The sequence below is a fragment of the Aquila chrysaetos genome, chromosome 2 (genome assembly GCF_900496995.4).
Source record: "Aquila chrysaetos chrysaetos chromosome 2, bAquChr1.4, whole genome shotgun sequence".
In the NCBI taxonomy this organism is placed as follows: domain Eukaryota; kingdom Metazoa; phylum Chordata; class Aves; order Accipitriformes; family Accipitridae; genus Aquila; species Aquila chrysaetos.
In genome coordinates, this window is record NC_044005.1 from 30,052,572 (window position 1) to 30,067,790 (window position 15,219).

General features: G+C 39.9%; 1 protein-coding gene across 5 annotated transcripts in view; it reads right to left on the reverse strand.

Annotated features, from left to right (window-relative positions):
- Nucleotides 1-15,219, reverse strand: part of NPAS3 (neuronal PAS domain protein 3) — a 629,276-nt gene that overhangs the window by 21,337 nt on the left and 592,720 nt on the right. For all 5 annotated transcript variants that reach the window (XM_030000462.1, XM_030000432.1, XM_030000440.1 and 2 more), the window contains 2 exons: nucleotides 11,643-11,836; nucleotides 4,945-5,051 (listed from right to left, as the gene is read on the reverse strand). In XM_030000462.1, the coding sequence (XP_029856322.1) occupies nucleotides 4,945-5,051; nucleotides 11,643-11,836 (301 nt within the window). The remainder of the gene's footprint in view (nucleotides 1-4,944; nucleotides 5,052-11,642; nucleotides 11,837-15,219) is intronic.

Here is a 15,219-nt window from a genome sequence, read left to right on the forward strand (position 1 = left end):
TATACTCCTACAGCATATGATATCCATTCAATCTTAGCAAGAAATGTATTTCTTAAATCAAAAAGGGATGTTGCAGACCTCTGTATGATAACAGTGTCAACCAAATGGAAGCACATATGCACAGCATCGTGCTCTAGAGAGCAGTGTCAATTGCCCTTGCTGGCTCTACAGACAGTGCTAACACCTGATACAACAGTAATTTTATTAATCTGCTTGATTTCTGATATTGATTTGACATAAAAGGTATCCTGCTAGCTTTAAGATCAGGGATATTTTCTTGTCATTGGAACAAGGGCAGTTCTACCCATGTAGGGACTCATGGCTTGGTGAAAGTGTATGAACTGCCCTATGCTTGACATACAGTTCAGCCCTGCAATGTTTCTTTGCAGAGGCAAGTAAAAAGAGAGGATCTGCTCACCTTCCCCATTCTTACAAGTGGTGAAGTAGAACCGGGGGCATGAGGGGTCTTTCTAGGGTGTTAGTTCTAGATGCATAACTATGAAACATAGAACATTCAACTTCAACTCTTTCATGCCACATATCCTAATGAAGAGCTCTGTTACACATAGCTAGGATTAGGGACTGTATCTGAGCCAGGGTACAGCTAGACCTGCAATTTTTGAGGGCTCAGATTCAAACACAAGTTGTTGCAGCCTAGCCAGTTGCTGTGTGTCAGCTGAGCCAACAGCTGAGCCATGATGCTGGATGGTGTACAGGCTGTTAGACTAGAGAACATTTTAACTATAATCTCTGTGAGAGAAACTTGATTTATGATAAGTGATATGTGTCAGGATTCTACAAGCAATTTGTTCAACAAACACAGCGAAGATGAACAAATGAGAAGTTTCCCAAACTTCTGAAACCATGAAGCGTTATAAAATGGGAAACAGATTAACAAGGTAGAATTGTAACAACAAACAGTTGTCTGGGAGATTTGTGAAAAAGCATGATCACTGAAAGCTTGAATGAAACAAGATAGAAACACTATCCCTAAAGTTTTTATTTCTGTTTGAAAAAAATTGACAATTCAATGACTTGTGGGATCACCACCATGTATTCTTGTATTGGAATAAATGCAGGCATATGTAGAGTTAGAGTATGAATGTTGTTTTATTAATCCACAAGGGCATCAATCTATAAGTAACATAAATCTCTAAGTAGAAATCTTGACTCCACTGAACCTAATGGAATTTTTGCTATTTACTTCACTGGGGTCAGAATTTTAGTCCATATAAATTTGCTGGTTTAGGTTATAATCCCCATGTCCATTGAAGCCAATGAAAGCTGTTCTATTGACTGTAACTGACCTTTCATTAGGGCAGCAGTTCCCTTACAAAAGACTGTTGTCACTGCTATAGTCCTGCAGACCTTCTTCACCATTATACTTGTTATGGTCACATTCCTGAAACTGTTTTTGTCTTTTATCTGAGATGGCGTTAACAAGGCCTGTTTTTCAGTTTCTAATGGGCTGCTATGATCTGAAGCCATCAACAGCCCTCTTGATTTTTTCTGTGTGATTTAGTGCAACATTTTCTTCTTTGCTTGTTTTCCTCTTTGATGTCTTTGAATAACCTGGATGAGAAGAGAGGATGTATTGGTCTTATTTTTTCCATTTTTTTCTGGTATGTTGTCAGTGAATAGGCAGAGTAGCTGTTTCATTTGTGTTTCTTTTTACCCTTAGATCTACTACTGCAATTTGGGTTTCTTCTTGTTTTAATCTTTAAAAATTATTTTCTCCCCTGTAAAAATCAATCAAGATTTTTAGCTGCATTCTGCAGTCCTCTATAAAACACAACCTTTTCAGTTTTCTGCTTTCTCAAGTCCTGCTTCTACTTTTCTATAGGGCTTTCTAACCATTACTTTAGCTTCCAGCTCCTCTTCAAAATATTGCATAATATTGCGGTTTTTTCCCCCATTGTAATCTCAAGCAATTATTTTGTATGTTGTCCTGGCAAATTCCTGAATTGTCTATTTTGGGGAACTGCAGTTGTTCTGGGTTTTACCTTCTACAGCCAGTGTCTGCAAGTTCCTGAATTTTAGCTCTAATTTTATTTTAACTAAACCAGGAGGATTTTCTCTTTCTAGTTTGGTTTGAACTTGATTTTCTAGGATGGACAAGTTGGTATAAAGTATTTTGGGATTTTGTGATTTCTTTCTCTTGTTTTTTTCTACAAAGTTTTTTCCAAATGCTAGAAAAGCCAAGTATCTCTCTGGGCAAAGATATGAACCACTTCAGCTTCTGCAGGTCTTATAATGGGCAGGTATACTTCCTGAGCTGTTCCCAAGTCTAATTTAAACTTGAATATCTTTCATCCAGAGCATGAGTTTGAACAACATGAAAAGACAAATGCAAAGTCCTGTACCTGGGATGGACTGATTCCCTGCAATGGTACAGGCTGGGGAGTGACTGGCTGGGTTGTTGCTTTGCGGAAAAGGACCTGCAGTTCTGGTGGACAGTATGCTAAGCATGAATCAGCAGTGTGCTCTATGGGCTGTACAAAAAAGTGTATAGCCAGTAGATCACAGAAATTCATTATTGCCCTTCATCACTCTTTAGATTGCATCTGGAATCAAATTTTAGGCTCCCAGCACAGGAGATATATTGATAAACTTCAGTGAGCTTAGCAGAGGTCTGTCAAGACAGTCAGGGGCTGGAGTACTTGCCCTGTGAGTAAAGGCTCTGGGACCAGGCTTGTTCAGCCTGAAGAAAAGGTGGCTTCAGGGGGACCTAACAGCATACCTGTGATGAGGTTACTGCAAAGATGGAGCCATGAGGTGCACAACCAAACCAGGGAAATTCCAACTGGATAGAAGGAAAAAAAACTATCACTGTGAGGGTAATTAAGCCCTTATTAAGGATAATTGGAACAGGCCACTGAGAGAAGTTGTGGAAAGTCTGACCTTGAAGGTTTTCCAGATCAACTAGTCAAAGTGCTACACAATGTGCTTTGAATCAGTGTTGATCCTGTTTTGAGCATGAGGTGGGACTAGATGATGTCCCAGAGTCCCTTCCAACCTGAATGATTCTGTGAACATCTTGTTCCTATAAGCCAAGAGAACAACTATACATAAAAGATACAACCAGGCTCATCTACTGAAAAAAAGATTAGCCTAGCAAGAATAATTATGCTATAGCCACACAGCCAAGTTTGGAACCCCACTGTGCTGGATGCTGATAATGGGAGAAAGTCTTTGAGTTTATGAAGCTTGCAGTCCAATTAGCTAAACTGGACGTACAGTGAGAGCAGGAACACAGTAAGGTGAAGTGATTTTCTAGAAGTCATTCCTGTCTCCAGGGTCTCCTGAGTCCTAGTCCAGTGCTTATACACTGGACCACACTGCACTCACACTGTCTGCATAGGTCTCTAAGTTTTCGGAAGATGAATGTTTCATAAAGCATATTCTATTTCAGAGAGAAGTGGTCATTCAGAAGATTAAGGTCTTTTTCAAATGGGATGTTCATCTCTGCCAGGTGGTATGTTAAGTCTGAGTCATAAATATCTTTTATTTCCTCAGTCAGATAGTGCAGTGGAAGTGCAACTTGTCATTTTTGACTTCCAGTTTCAAGAGCACCAAGAAAGTTTCTGAATTTGTTCCTTCATTTCTGAGCAACTGACATATTCTCCTGGATATTAAATGCTCAAAATGTAAATGATGCAAAATTACTTTGTTTATAATTTTGGACAGTTGATTTTATTTTTTTCCATAGAAATGTATCTAAACTGACCTTCTTACGCCAAATGCACTTTACCTTCTAGAAACTTCAGAGACTGTTTGAAAGCTTTACAGAGCTTGATACTGTTGTTGGCTGCCATATATTATCATAGAAGCTGTCCCTGTTCTGCTTTCCAGTCGCAGTTATCCTCCTACCTCCCCTTGCTGATCAAACAAGGTACTTTCAGACTGAAGATTTATACTGCCTTCTATTGTAGTCATATGGTTTTGTAAAAACTAATTAAACATGGCTGTATTTGGGTTGCTACCTTTTTATTAGGAAATGCTAGCAGGACATGGTGCAGGGGGAGCACAGTTGTTCAAATCTGGGACACTGAATTTAAGAGGCAGTTTGCAGATAGTCTTTTACATTAAGAAAAACACACGTCAATCATAAACGCAGTCAGTCACTGAAACTTCCAAAGACTTATCTGTCTTCACTGCAGGCACAGATAAATTAGAGATTATGGGCCTAAGTCTCTTTTCACACCAGGGTAAATCAGGAGCACCATCACTGAAGTCAACAGATCTCAACAAGAAAAGAATTAGGCCCTATGGCTTTTACTAAGAGGAATACAAAGAGTTTAATTACAAGGAATCAAGCTGAACCTCCCTTCCCCCATACACAGGCATATGCATTTGCTCTCTGGTAAGGTTTGTGTCTTGCAACATTTTTATACTTCTGTTTTCCTTATCCTGATCAGATACTACCTGTGTGCAATAACAGGGACTTAGATAGTATAGGGGTGGGGGCCATTTAGATCTTAATACACAGGGTGGTTAAAACACTGGTAGAGCTGTAGCTCAGTTCTGTATTGAAAAACCTGGTGAAATCCCAAATATGCTGCAGTTTTTGACCTCCACGTTATGACTCGGAAATAAAAAACAAAGAGAGGAGTTCATTTTCTGTGCTAGGGAGAGAGTTTCTCACCTAAGCCATACCTCTTTGAAGGAGTAAAATAATGCATAGCATGTGTAAATGAACAGCTGCTGGAAACTCTGGTAATACAAATATAATTTTTTATTTCCACATATGTGAACAATCTTATATGTCTATAAAAAGACTTGAAAATAAATAATACAAAAAGTTATATTTGAGCCACCCTCTATGAAACCCTATGACAAAAAAAGCAGGTGCAAGATGAAGACCCCAGTTGTGGAATATAAATAATAGTTCAGGAACAATCAAGTGTTCTACCAGAATATTTTCACAAAAATGGAAGCACTTACAGTCTAAGTGACTATGTCTGATGCCTTCCACATCTTCAGCATGAATGAAGTGGTAACATCTCTTTCCTACGATATCTACAGGGGTCAGATCCATGTAATCACTAATCCTAAAAAGGAAAAACAATACAGCCGGTAATTCAAGAAGGAAAAGAATACAAGAACTGTCAAATGACTCAGAAAGTCAAATCTGCTAAAAAGTTTTTTCACCACTATAGTAATTTGAACGGAATAGCTGTACAAATAAGACATAGCCTTAAAGAAAAAAAAAAAAAAAAGAAAGAAAATGTTTTTTAAAGAAACCTTGAAATCATTTTATCCATTTAAATAAGTGGAAAGTTAAGTTCTAGTGAATATTGTCCCTGTAGCATAATACCAAGACAATATAATTCCATGAAATTGTAAAGCATTAGCAACAATCCAAAATCCTCATTAAAAGACCAAGATGATTCAAGGTTACGTAATAAAGTAAAAACATGTTATGTTTATACCAAATGATTAGAGACACATTTCATTTCAACAGATTGGTCTTCTATTGGCTATATTCATGAAAAAGCTCTTCAACCATTTCTTGGCACCAAGTCCAAACTGATATTTCAAGGGATATAATTTAAATGCTGAGACATACAGATGCCTCAGGGTGTTATCTTTTTTAGTCTAATTCATTTGGGAGCTCAGCTTTCACTCTGGGCCCTTTCAACTGGGACTTTGTTGTTTATTGCACATAGAAACTTTAAAATCTATTCTGCAGACCTTTGTGTGTGTGTGTCTGTGTCTGCGTGCTTACATCTGTGTGCACGTGTAAACTTCTGTCATGGAGTGTCAAGATGTCAATGTCTTTAAATGCAGTACTGAAAATAACAAAACAGTTGGAACATGCCTTGCTCACACAAGCATTTTAAACTATGTCTGTTTTCTAGAAATAGAATAATTTTTTAGGGTTTGAAATAGGCTGCAATGGTTGGGGTTAAGCCCACTTTGCAATTGTAAGATATAATTGCCATCCATTTAAGGGAGTTGTAAGAAACACCAAACATCTTGATACAACCAGATAGCTCAAACAACTGGAGTGTGATCCTGAGGGAGGCCAGTGGGGAGGCTAAACTAGAAACCAAACCGCATAGTTCTGAGGGGTTCCCAGCAGGCAGAGGGGGCGAACACAGCCACTGAGGCACTGACTAGCAGAGCTGTGTTTGTCTGGGTGTCTGAGGCAGGGAGAATGCATAGACCAGAAAGACTGAAGGAGAATGGAAGCATTAGACAGCACCACATCAGCACTGGTGGTTTCTCCCAACTGAAAAATACGAAACAAGAAAAACATCACAGGTAAAGCAGGTGGGCTCAAATTTGCCAGTAAAAATTGTCAAATTAAGTTTAGCACAAAACAAAACAGCCTTCTCCCACTTTCATGACAGAGCATGTTGAAGGATGTGCACTTTCAAACAACTGCCTAGTAGTTATAGCACTTAACCAAACGAGGGATACCTGGCTGGGGATACCCATCTAGTGCTTATCACAAACCACAGTTGAAAAGCACCTCTCCTACCTTCTCAGAGAGGAAACAATTCACCAAGATAAAGACAAGCCTGGAACTGTGGCAGTGGGACTTCCTATCCCTCCTGCTGACCTCCTCCACCTTGGCTGCACAGTGAATTATGGGTTGGGAAACAAAGGACCTGGGATCTCTGCCCAGTGATAAGAAACCTCACCATAAGGAAGGGAGGCTGAGATTTAAAGGTTTCTGTCCCCTGGACTGTATATTATCTTTTTATACTAGACGAAGTGTATAAACAGTCCATGGAGCAGGAACCAGAACTCAAGTCGCTCCCCCTCCCATGTCTACAATCTCCTCACTGGCACACTTTGCTGTCTCTTCTCTGGCCCAAGAACTGTGTGTTTTCTGTTAGGAGTTGACTCTGCTTCAAGGTCAGGGAGAAGAAATCCCACCCTGCCCAGCCTAGTTGAAAGAGGCAATCTTGAGGCAGGCCACGGCCCTGTGATGTACCCAGGCTGCAAGTGTTACAGTTCACAGGGCTAACATGGAAGATGATCATTCTGCTTCCCCCTCTGGTAAATCTGACTCAGCTGTATTTTGTTTCTCTGCAGCATCATGTTTGTGTAAAGTCTTCACAGATAAAAATGAACACAGCAAGGCAATTGTGGAAGCAGATTCACAATCCCTTAAGTTTAAGGTTGTGCCAGGGGAGGTTTAGATTGGATATTAGGAAAAACTTCTTCACTGAAAGGGTTATCAAGCACTGGAACAGGTTGCCCAGGGAAGTGGTTGAGTCACCATCCCTGGAGATACTTAAAAGATGTGTAGATGTGGCACTTAGGGACCTGGTTTAGTGGTGGACTTGGCAGGTTTAGGTTTACAGTTGGACTTGATGATCTTAAAGGTCTTTTCCAACCTAAATGTTTCTATGATTCTATAATATAAAGAAAAAGCTGTTTCAAACAGACATATGAAGGACGTACGATTTTTTTTAATGAAAAAAGTGGAAGAAGAAACAGAAAGAATATCCAGATGTAAGTGATGATCCCTGGCAAGCAATGACACCAAAAACAGAAGCAAAAGAAATTACGTCAAATAGGACACTCATGCTTATATCAAAGGTACCAAAGATGGAAAATAAATAATTTGCATGAAGAAAAGCAAGAAATATTACAGTATATCTTAGAGCACTACTTAGGAGACAGATCTTGTGGCTCCCAAGTCCTTTGACAAAATAAAACAGGTTGATGGGTAGGAACTCAGTTCTGCTGAATACACAGACCTGATCCTGTAAAGCATATGCACAGACTTATGTTTGAGCAGATCAGTGGTTCCACTGGTTTACACGACTGTTAACAAGATTGAAATACAAAGGTAGGTATATGGTACAGTGCTTTGCTGAATTAGGACCAAATTGTGCACACATTTGTAGGCTTGACGCTCTCTACACAAGGCTGTTTCTGTATACCTGAAGGAACTATTGGCAACCACTGTCGTGGCCAACAGGCCAAACTTCCTCCATTTGGAAGATGCCATATTCACTGGGTTATTTCCTTTTGGGCATATATTAGCAGATATGGCTATAGCACTCCACATTAAACTGGGCTATAGGCTCTCTCCAGACGGTCTCCAACCATGAACAGTTGACAGTGAAAATACAGACTGATGCTGTACTCCAGCAGCAGTCTTTTTATTTTTCTTTTAGTTATTTATCATTGTCTAAGATGATTTGTCCTCTGCAGATGCTTTTCTTACTCCACTGACTAATAAAGAAATTCTAGACTATTTTAGACTAGATGGTGAAGTTTAGATGACATGAATCCCATATTTGGAAAACACACATGGATTAACATACCTCATTTTAGGCAACAAAATTATACATCCACATATAACACTCTCAGAACAAAATATTAATTGCTAGAAATAGCCAGTGTACTAGCTAACGGATCTTGTCTCAAAGGGAAGCTAACTGTTGACTGGTTTGTGCACTGAGTCCGGGATGCTGATACAGATCTCTTCATTCAGAGGAAAGTAACAAGATGCACCCAAAGACTTGAGTAATGTCAGTCCTGCTCCCTGCTGTTGCAAGCAGGCAACCACTTGGAAAACTAGGAGTACTATTGATCTCACCCCTGCTGATCCAATGGTCCACTGTGAGCATTCATTTCAGTTAAGTAGCATGGCTTCTGCTTCATACTCCCCGCAGCTGCCAGCAACTCCCCATTGCTCCATAAATAGTGCTTACAGCTTCCCCAGCATGGATCCATTTTTCTCTGTTTTCATCAATGTTGTGCTTGCTTTACTGTGGCACCACAAAGAATTTCCCAGCTGCCCGCAAGTGCCAGAAGTCAAGCCCATATATTCAGGATGGGATACATATCTCCTTTTCTATAGTCCCAGAAGAGAGATCCCAACTTCCCTGACTTGGAGAATGGCCTTGGCAAATGCCCAGATAATTCATCTGACAGCTTCAATCAGCTGTTCAGTTACTTTCTTCCCTTCTTCTGTCCTTCCCATTCCTCCAGCTTTTACAGTCATATTCTGCTTTGTACCTGCTATGAAATCCAAGTCCTGTCAATCTTACTCCACTTTCTATCAGTGGAAATCCCACTGCCTCAGTGAGCTAACATTCACCTCCCAGCCCCAGCAGAAGTGTTTCTACTATTTGAAACTCTCTTTATAAACTATTTTAAACACTGGCACAGGGGCTTAAAATGGAACTATTGCAACATAAACTCAAGTACCATCATATGCATTCTACCCTAGCATATGAGATAAAGTCCATCACAAACAAGGAAAAGTTTCTTTATAATGTTGCCTTTACCTTAATGAATGAAAAACATTAGTAAGATCAACACTTTCTTGCATAAATCAGCTGGCTTACCATAGTTTACTATGTGTTATCAGCTCTTTCTATGTTATTACCAATCAGCGCTCCACGTCTGATGCATTTTATGTTTTTTTCAGTGATGCCTTTCTCAGGCATTTGAAAGTTTTATTGCTACATGAATGTAAAGGGAAGGTTTGAGAAAAATGTTTAATTAAAAAAAACATATACAATTTAGGGCTCATAAAAATGCCAAACTGATGGCAGAGGAAGTATAAATCTTTCTAACACGGCCCACAAATTCATATCATACTTGACCTGACGGAATAGTTCATTTTTCACATCCATTTGATTCCTGGCTTTTTTATTGAGGTTGCCAACGAAGGTAACAGTAAGTGCAGGTGATTTTGTTAAAAGGAAATCTGTTCATTAGGAACTGGACAGATACCAGCAGCTCATTTCACGGAGGCCATTGAAGAGCTCTGTAGTGGTAGCAGCTTTCCCTTATTACCTAGGTAGGTCACAGTCAAATCAAAGACTAAGGCAAAAGGTTTCTTCTAGATCATACTGCTAATCCCCAGAGCTCTTTCACCAGCTGCCAGATTATACAGAATCTAGATGCTCATTGGGTAGAGTCACAGGCAAAAACTCAGCCCAAACTTTAATACTGTTACCAGCTTTCTCTGTGACCTTGTGCAAGCCACTTTCTATGGGGCAGTTTTTCCAAGCTTAAAAATGAGAATAATATATTCTCTTTAGATAATGCTTTGGAAGTTTAGATGAAGTATTCTCTCTAATAGCCAAGCAATATTATTTTTAATACTATTGTGGCAGTTCAGTAACACGACAGCAAAGATAACCTCATAACTGAAATCCAAGATTATTTTAAATTGTTTAAGGCCCTGATTCAACAAAACATTTGAGTATATCCCTTTCACTAAAAGTTTATACTCGTGTACCATCCTGATCATAGGTATTCCATTATGATTGAGCAATTATGATTGCTCATATCAGTGAGCTTCCACTCTTAACTTATAATATGCCACAGCTGCTGTCACATGAAAAGCTTGCATTAGTCATCTTGTTTGTTCCACTTTTTGGTGATAGGTCCCCTTGACAAAATTTCTTTTGGCTGCATTACCTTCTTTCTTCCTTTCCAACCTTCCCCCATGCCTCAGACTTCCACCAATGGACCCAAACTTCTTTGTTATTTATACCTTCCTTCTCAGATATCTTCACCCTGCTCTAAATACCTGTTCCCTAGAATTTATTTTTATTTTTCAGGGCACTGAGGGCACCAATAAGCATTAATGTTCTTGACCAGCCCCGTAGGCCTTCCCACACCTTGCCCACAGCCCAGGATCCCATTTCAACCCCTCAGGCTCCTCTCCCCCCACCCACGGCCCAGGACCCCACGTTGCCCCCCGGCACCCTCAGCCCCTGCCCCAGCAATGCCACAGCAGGGCCGGCCTCCGGCTCCCCACAGCCCGTCCCTGCCCAGCCATGGGCCCTGCTGAGCCAGGCCCAGCCCACGTCCCGGCCTGGCCTCGGCCCGTCCCCAGGCAGGTGCCCGATGCCCAGGGCTGGGGCTGCCCCGGTGCCCCCAGCTACCCTGCTCCTGGCTGGGGGCTGGCACAGGCCCTGACTGCCAGGCCTTGCCCCAACAGACCCTCATGGGGAGCCCTCGACGCTACCGGCACCCACCCCCCCAGGCAGTAGACAGCTGAATTTAAATCCTGTCTTCCACTCTCCTAGTCCACTTGTTGCTACCACATTGAACATAGCCCCCCTCAACCAGCTCCTCATCACCTGTTCCCATTTCACTGCTGTCTTTCTCAGTGTGCCCTTAACCAATTTTATTCTACGGTTTTCCCACCTCGTACTGCAACAGATCCCACCTCTCTAGCCTACTATCTAGGCCATCTGTGCTTCTGTTCCATTAAACACTAAGCACAATGTGCTGTAATCTGCAAATCAGTGCAAAAATGGAAAACTTTAAAACTTCAGACAGAAAGACTTGTGGAGGGGAGGACGGGGGAGCATAAGGACGGCCATACGGGTCAGACCAACGTCTGTCTAGTCCCAAATCTTGCCTCTGAGAGGGATGGTGGGAGATTGTAAAAAGCAGGGAAAGCTTAGAGGAATCTTTCCTGGTCTATCTTCCTCTATTCTAGCAAGATATCCTGTAGTTTTTAATTTACCTTTATCCTCTAAAGATGTAATGAATATGAAGGTGATGATGATGAGAGTGAATTCAATGCTCTTATACAACACCAGGATGGCATTGCAAGAGTCATAAATTTCAAAACTTTTTGCCAAGCCAATGGAACAAAGAATACACACAGCTAAAACAAAGAAAAAAGGAGCTAAAAGCTGTACCTATTTTCACAGTAAATGATATTGAGGTCCATATTCACACGAGTGACAAACATGTGGCAGTCAATCCTGACTTCATTAATTGTAGGAGGTGGCAAAGCATGAGCAACGACAACAAGTCCCATGATTTGGCTGGGTACTGTCCGTCCGTGGGACAGTGACACTCTCAGACGTAACCGGCCTGTTATATGAATCACCTGGAAAATAAAAACAATAAAAGAAACCCCAGTGAATTCTGGATGCAACTGTGACATCAGTTTCTTTTAAAGGATAGCATTACTATTCCCTACTGACCACTTAACACAGCCAAAAATTGTACTAAGTAACTGCCAGTATTAGTGTTAAGCGTATTAATATTGGCTGTCAACATGTCCTATATGTCCTCATGGCAAAAAAGAAGACAAGAACATAACAGGCAAAAGCTTCACATTCATCAAATAAAAACCTCAGAACTCCTTGTGGTATTGATTTTTGTTGTGGTGGTTGTTACAGAAAGAAAGAAGAAAAAAACAAGCTAGAAATTCAACAAAAGAAAAGAGAGAGGGAGACAAAACTGAAATAATGAAGGTAGAAATTAATAAAATATTAATTTTTTAACATTTGGAAATTGTACATGAGACAAAGAGATCGGCAGTTTTGAAACTTTTCCAGAATGGATTTAATTGAATTGCTAGTCACCTACACCATGGAGAGACTGCTCACAGCCTTGAATTACTTCTTTGTGGTTGGCAATTTGAGAAGGAACAGCCGAGAAGTGATCAATGAGCTCAGCTGCAGGATGGTCTTCTTGCATCCACAGCAAGATTTTTTTTTTTTTACGTAGACACGTGATGCCTTTGCCTAGTACACTATGTATGTATGGGGATCTCTGGGAGCAGATGGTTTCTTTCCCTATTCACAAGATAACACCAGAAGATGCCTGGGAGATGCAATTGCACCCCTGGAAAGTGAAATTCTAAGAATGCTGCCGGAAATGGAGTAAGTTGAAACTCTGGGAAAAGAACAATCCACTACTTCCAGTTTTACTCCTTCAGGAGTTCTGTGGATAAAGAAAAGGGTTGTTTTTTTCAATAAAAGAATATAAATACAGCACTGATGCCAGATATCAAACTGAAAATGGAAACCACAGTTCCTGTACTCATGGATAAGAGAGCTGTAAGAACTGGCCGTTGCGGGCTATACCAGATTTTCACCCTGAGTGTGTTACAACATCAACATGAAGAGAAAGCTTCCAGGGGATGGGGGCCCCTTTCACCGTGATCCCCGACTCACTACCCAGAGGTCAACAGAGATGTTGGTTGGTACCAGGTGCACTGGAGGAGGTGACAGAGATTGGATGTAGTTATAAGTCCACTGATACTCATCGCACAAAGGCAGCAGCCAAACACTTTGCTTCTGATCTGAGATTGTTAATAGAAAGTGAAAGAAGAAAATCTTTCATTAATAAGACTGCAAACCACAAAGTGCATCCAAATTCAAATCTAATTCATGCTAGCAGATCCGTGATCTAAGCCTTGAAGTTTGTTTCTTTTTTTTAACCTAATCATTAAAATACCTCCTTTCTCCATTATTTTATATTTCGACTCCAGCCAGTGTAGTGAATCTGAATGAGGAAAGTGATTAGCTGCTGTGTTTGTCCATTTCAGTTGCAGGTTTCTGACCACCCACATCTTTAGTAATTATTGCCTAAACTCACACTTAATGCACCTTCCAAGGGCAAACTATTCTATGAATATTTGAAAAAGTTCCTAAAGGCAAGGATGCAAACCCACCATTTCAAACACACTCTTTTTCTTTTTTTTTTTTCTCAAGACCTCATTAACTAATGAAGAAATAGCTAAAAGAAATAGGATTAACTTCACAGGAGGGGCAGTAATAGTATATTTTGCTCCTTCTAGCTAGGCTTGCATATACATCTGCTTTTTATCATTATCTGCCTCTTTTTATCATGCAGTTTCAGCTTACTGCAAAAAATCAAATCTGTAAATGCTTGGAAAAATGCTGATGGATAACTAGTAATAATGTGAAAAATCATCTCATACTGAACGTGCTATGCAAAAGTATTGTTGTTCTGTTGTTTTTTCATAAGAGTCCTTATGCTAATATGTTTGAAGTTGGCACTATCACTTGAGGGAATTTTTAAGATATATCATACTTAAAATCCGTTTATCTCTTCCTTGTATTTTGAAACCACCATGTCATTTGCAGCTAAATAACAACATGATTTGTTTTTGAACAACTCTCTATTCAGTCAGTACCTCACTTTTTTTCTGATTTCTCATCTGAAATACACCTCAGATGTAGTATTACACCAAGAGACAGTTCCAAACCTGCTAGACCCACCCTATATTAACATTGTTGAATTTTAAGGGAGTTTGCTTCCAGATTCAAATTATTTAGCTTGTTCCTAGGTCTATCACGGATCAAAACATGTTCTAAATCCCCATGTGAATTCAAATTTTAGGGGTCAGCCCTCAATTGCTTTCTGATTCTGTAGACTGGGAAATGTACAGCAAACTGCCCATCAGTTCCAGTGCCTGTGTGCCTCTAAAGAAACTGTATTTCCATGCCTGAAATCCCTTTCTATGACAACATTAGTCAAACGCACCAAGTGGGAAATCTAATTGGTAGTAAAAAACAATTCTAGCTGTCATGACCTTGTCTACACTGTGAGTATTGCCACTTTTAACACTGGTTCATTTGAACTGGGATTAGGGGTGATAGGAATTATAGGGTCAATTATCTCCAGTAGCTAAAATTAATCTCTTTATAATTCAATCCCACAGCACTAGTCTATCATACCCTAAAGCAGTATTATGACTTTAATGAAGCTAAATTGCAAGAATAAACTGTTTTATGAAGGACAATACTTGGATCCAGATGTAAATATTTAACAAAAATTTCCTAGGAATATTCTGAAAATCAAAAGTAAATGCAGCTCTTCTGCACAGTTTTCTTTATAAATGCTTTCTTCTGAAAAGTATGCAACAGTCCAAATCCATCTTTAAACTGTAATTGTCTTCTTTCTTTCTAATAGTGCTATATGAATAGACTGGCACATTTAGATGTCACAGCAAGAGAAGACAGTGATACTGTTTTCTATCCATTATAAAAAGGTGGGTGAATGCTGTATACCTGATCACAGGCATCATCAGAAACTTTGTATGTCAAGAGCTGTACAGATTTCCCCAGCATTTCTCCATCTGCCTCCTAAATGCAATTAGTAGCAAGACTGCTTTTTTACTCTAATGGGAGCTGGACTGGGTTAACAGTTCAGAGACTTTTTTGCTTACAAACTGTTTATTGGCAGGTGTTGTAACTTGCATGTTGATTTCATCCTATAGAAGCAGAGGAAAATCTTATGGTCAAAATAAACCTTGTGATCTGATCTAGACCAGGATTTGACATAGGTCATTCTGACCTCTGTTCTTGCTTGTAGTGTAACCTAGTTGTATAACAGTTATACTTGGATAGACAGGTGGATGAACCAAAAAGCATTCTGTAAGAATAAATTTTTTAACACTGTGAAATGAAAATAACATACGCATGCTGAAGCAAAACAAATATTATGAAAATCTTC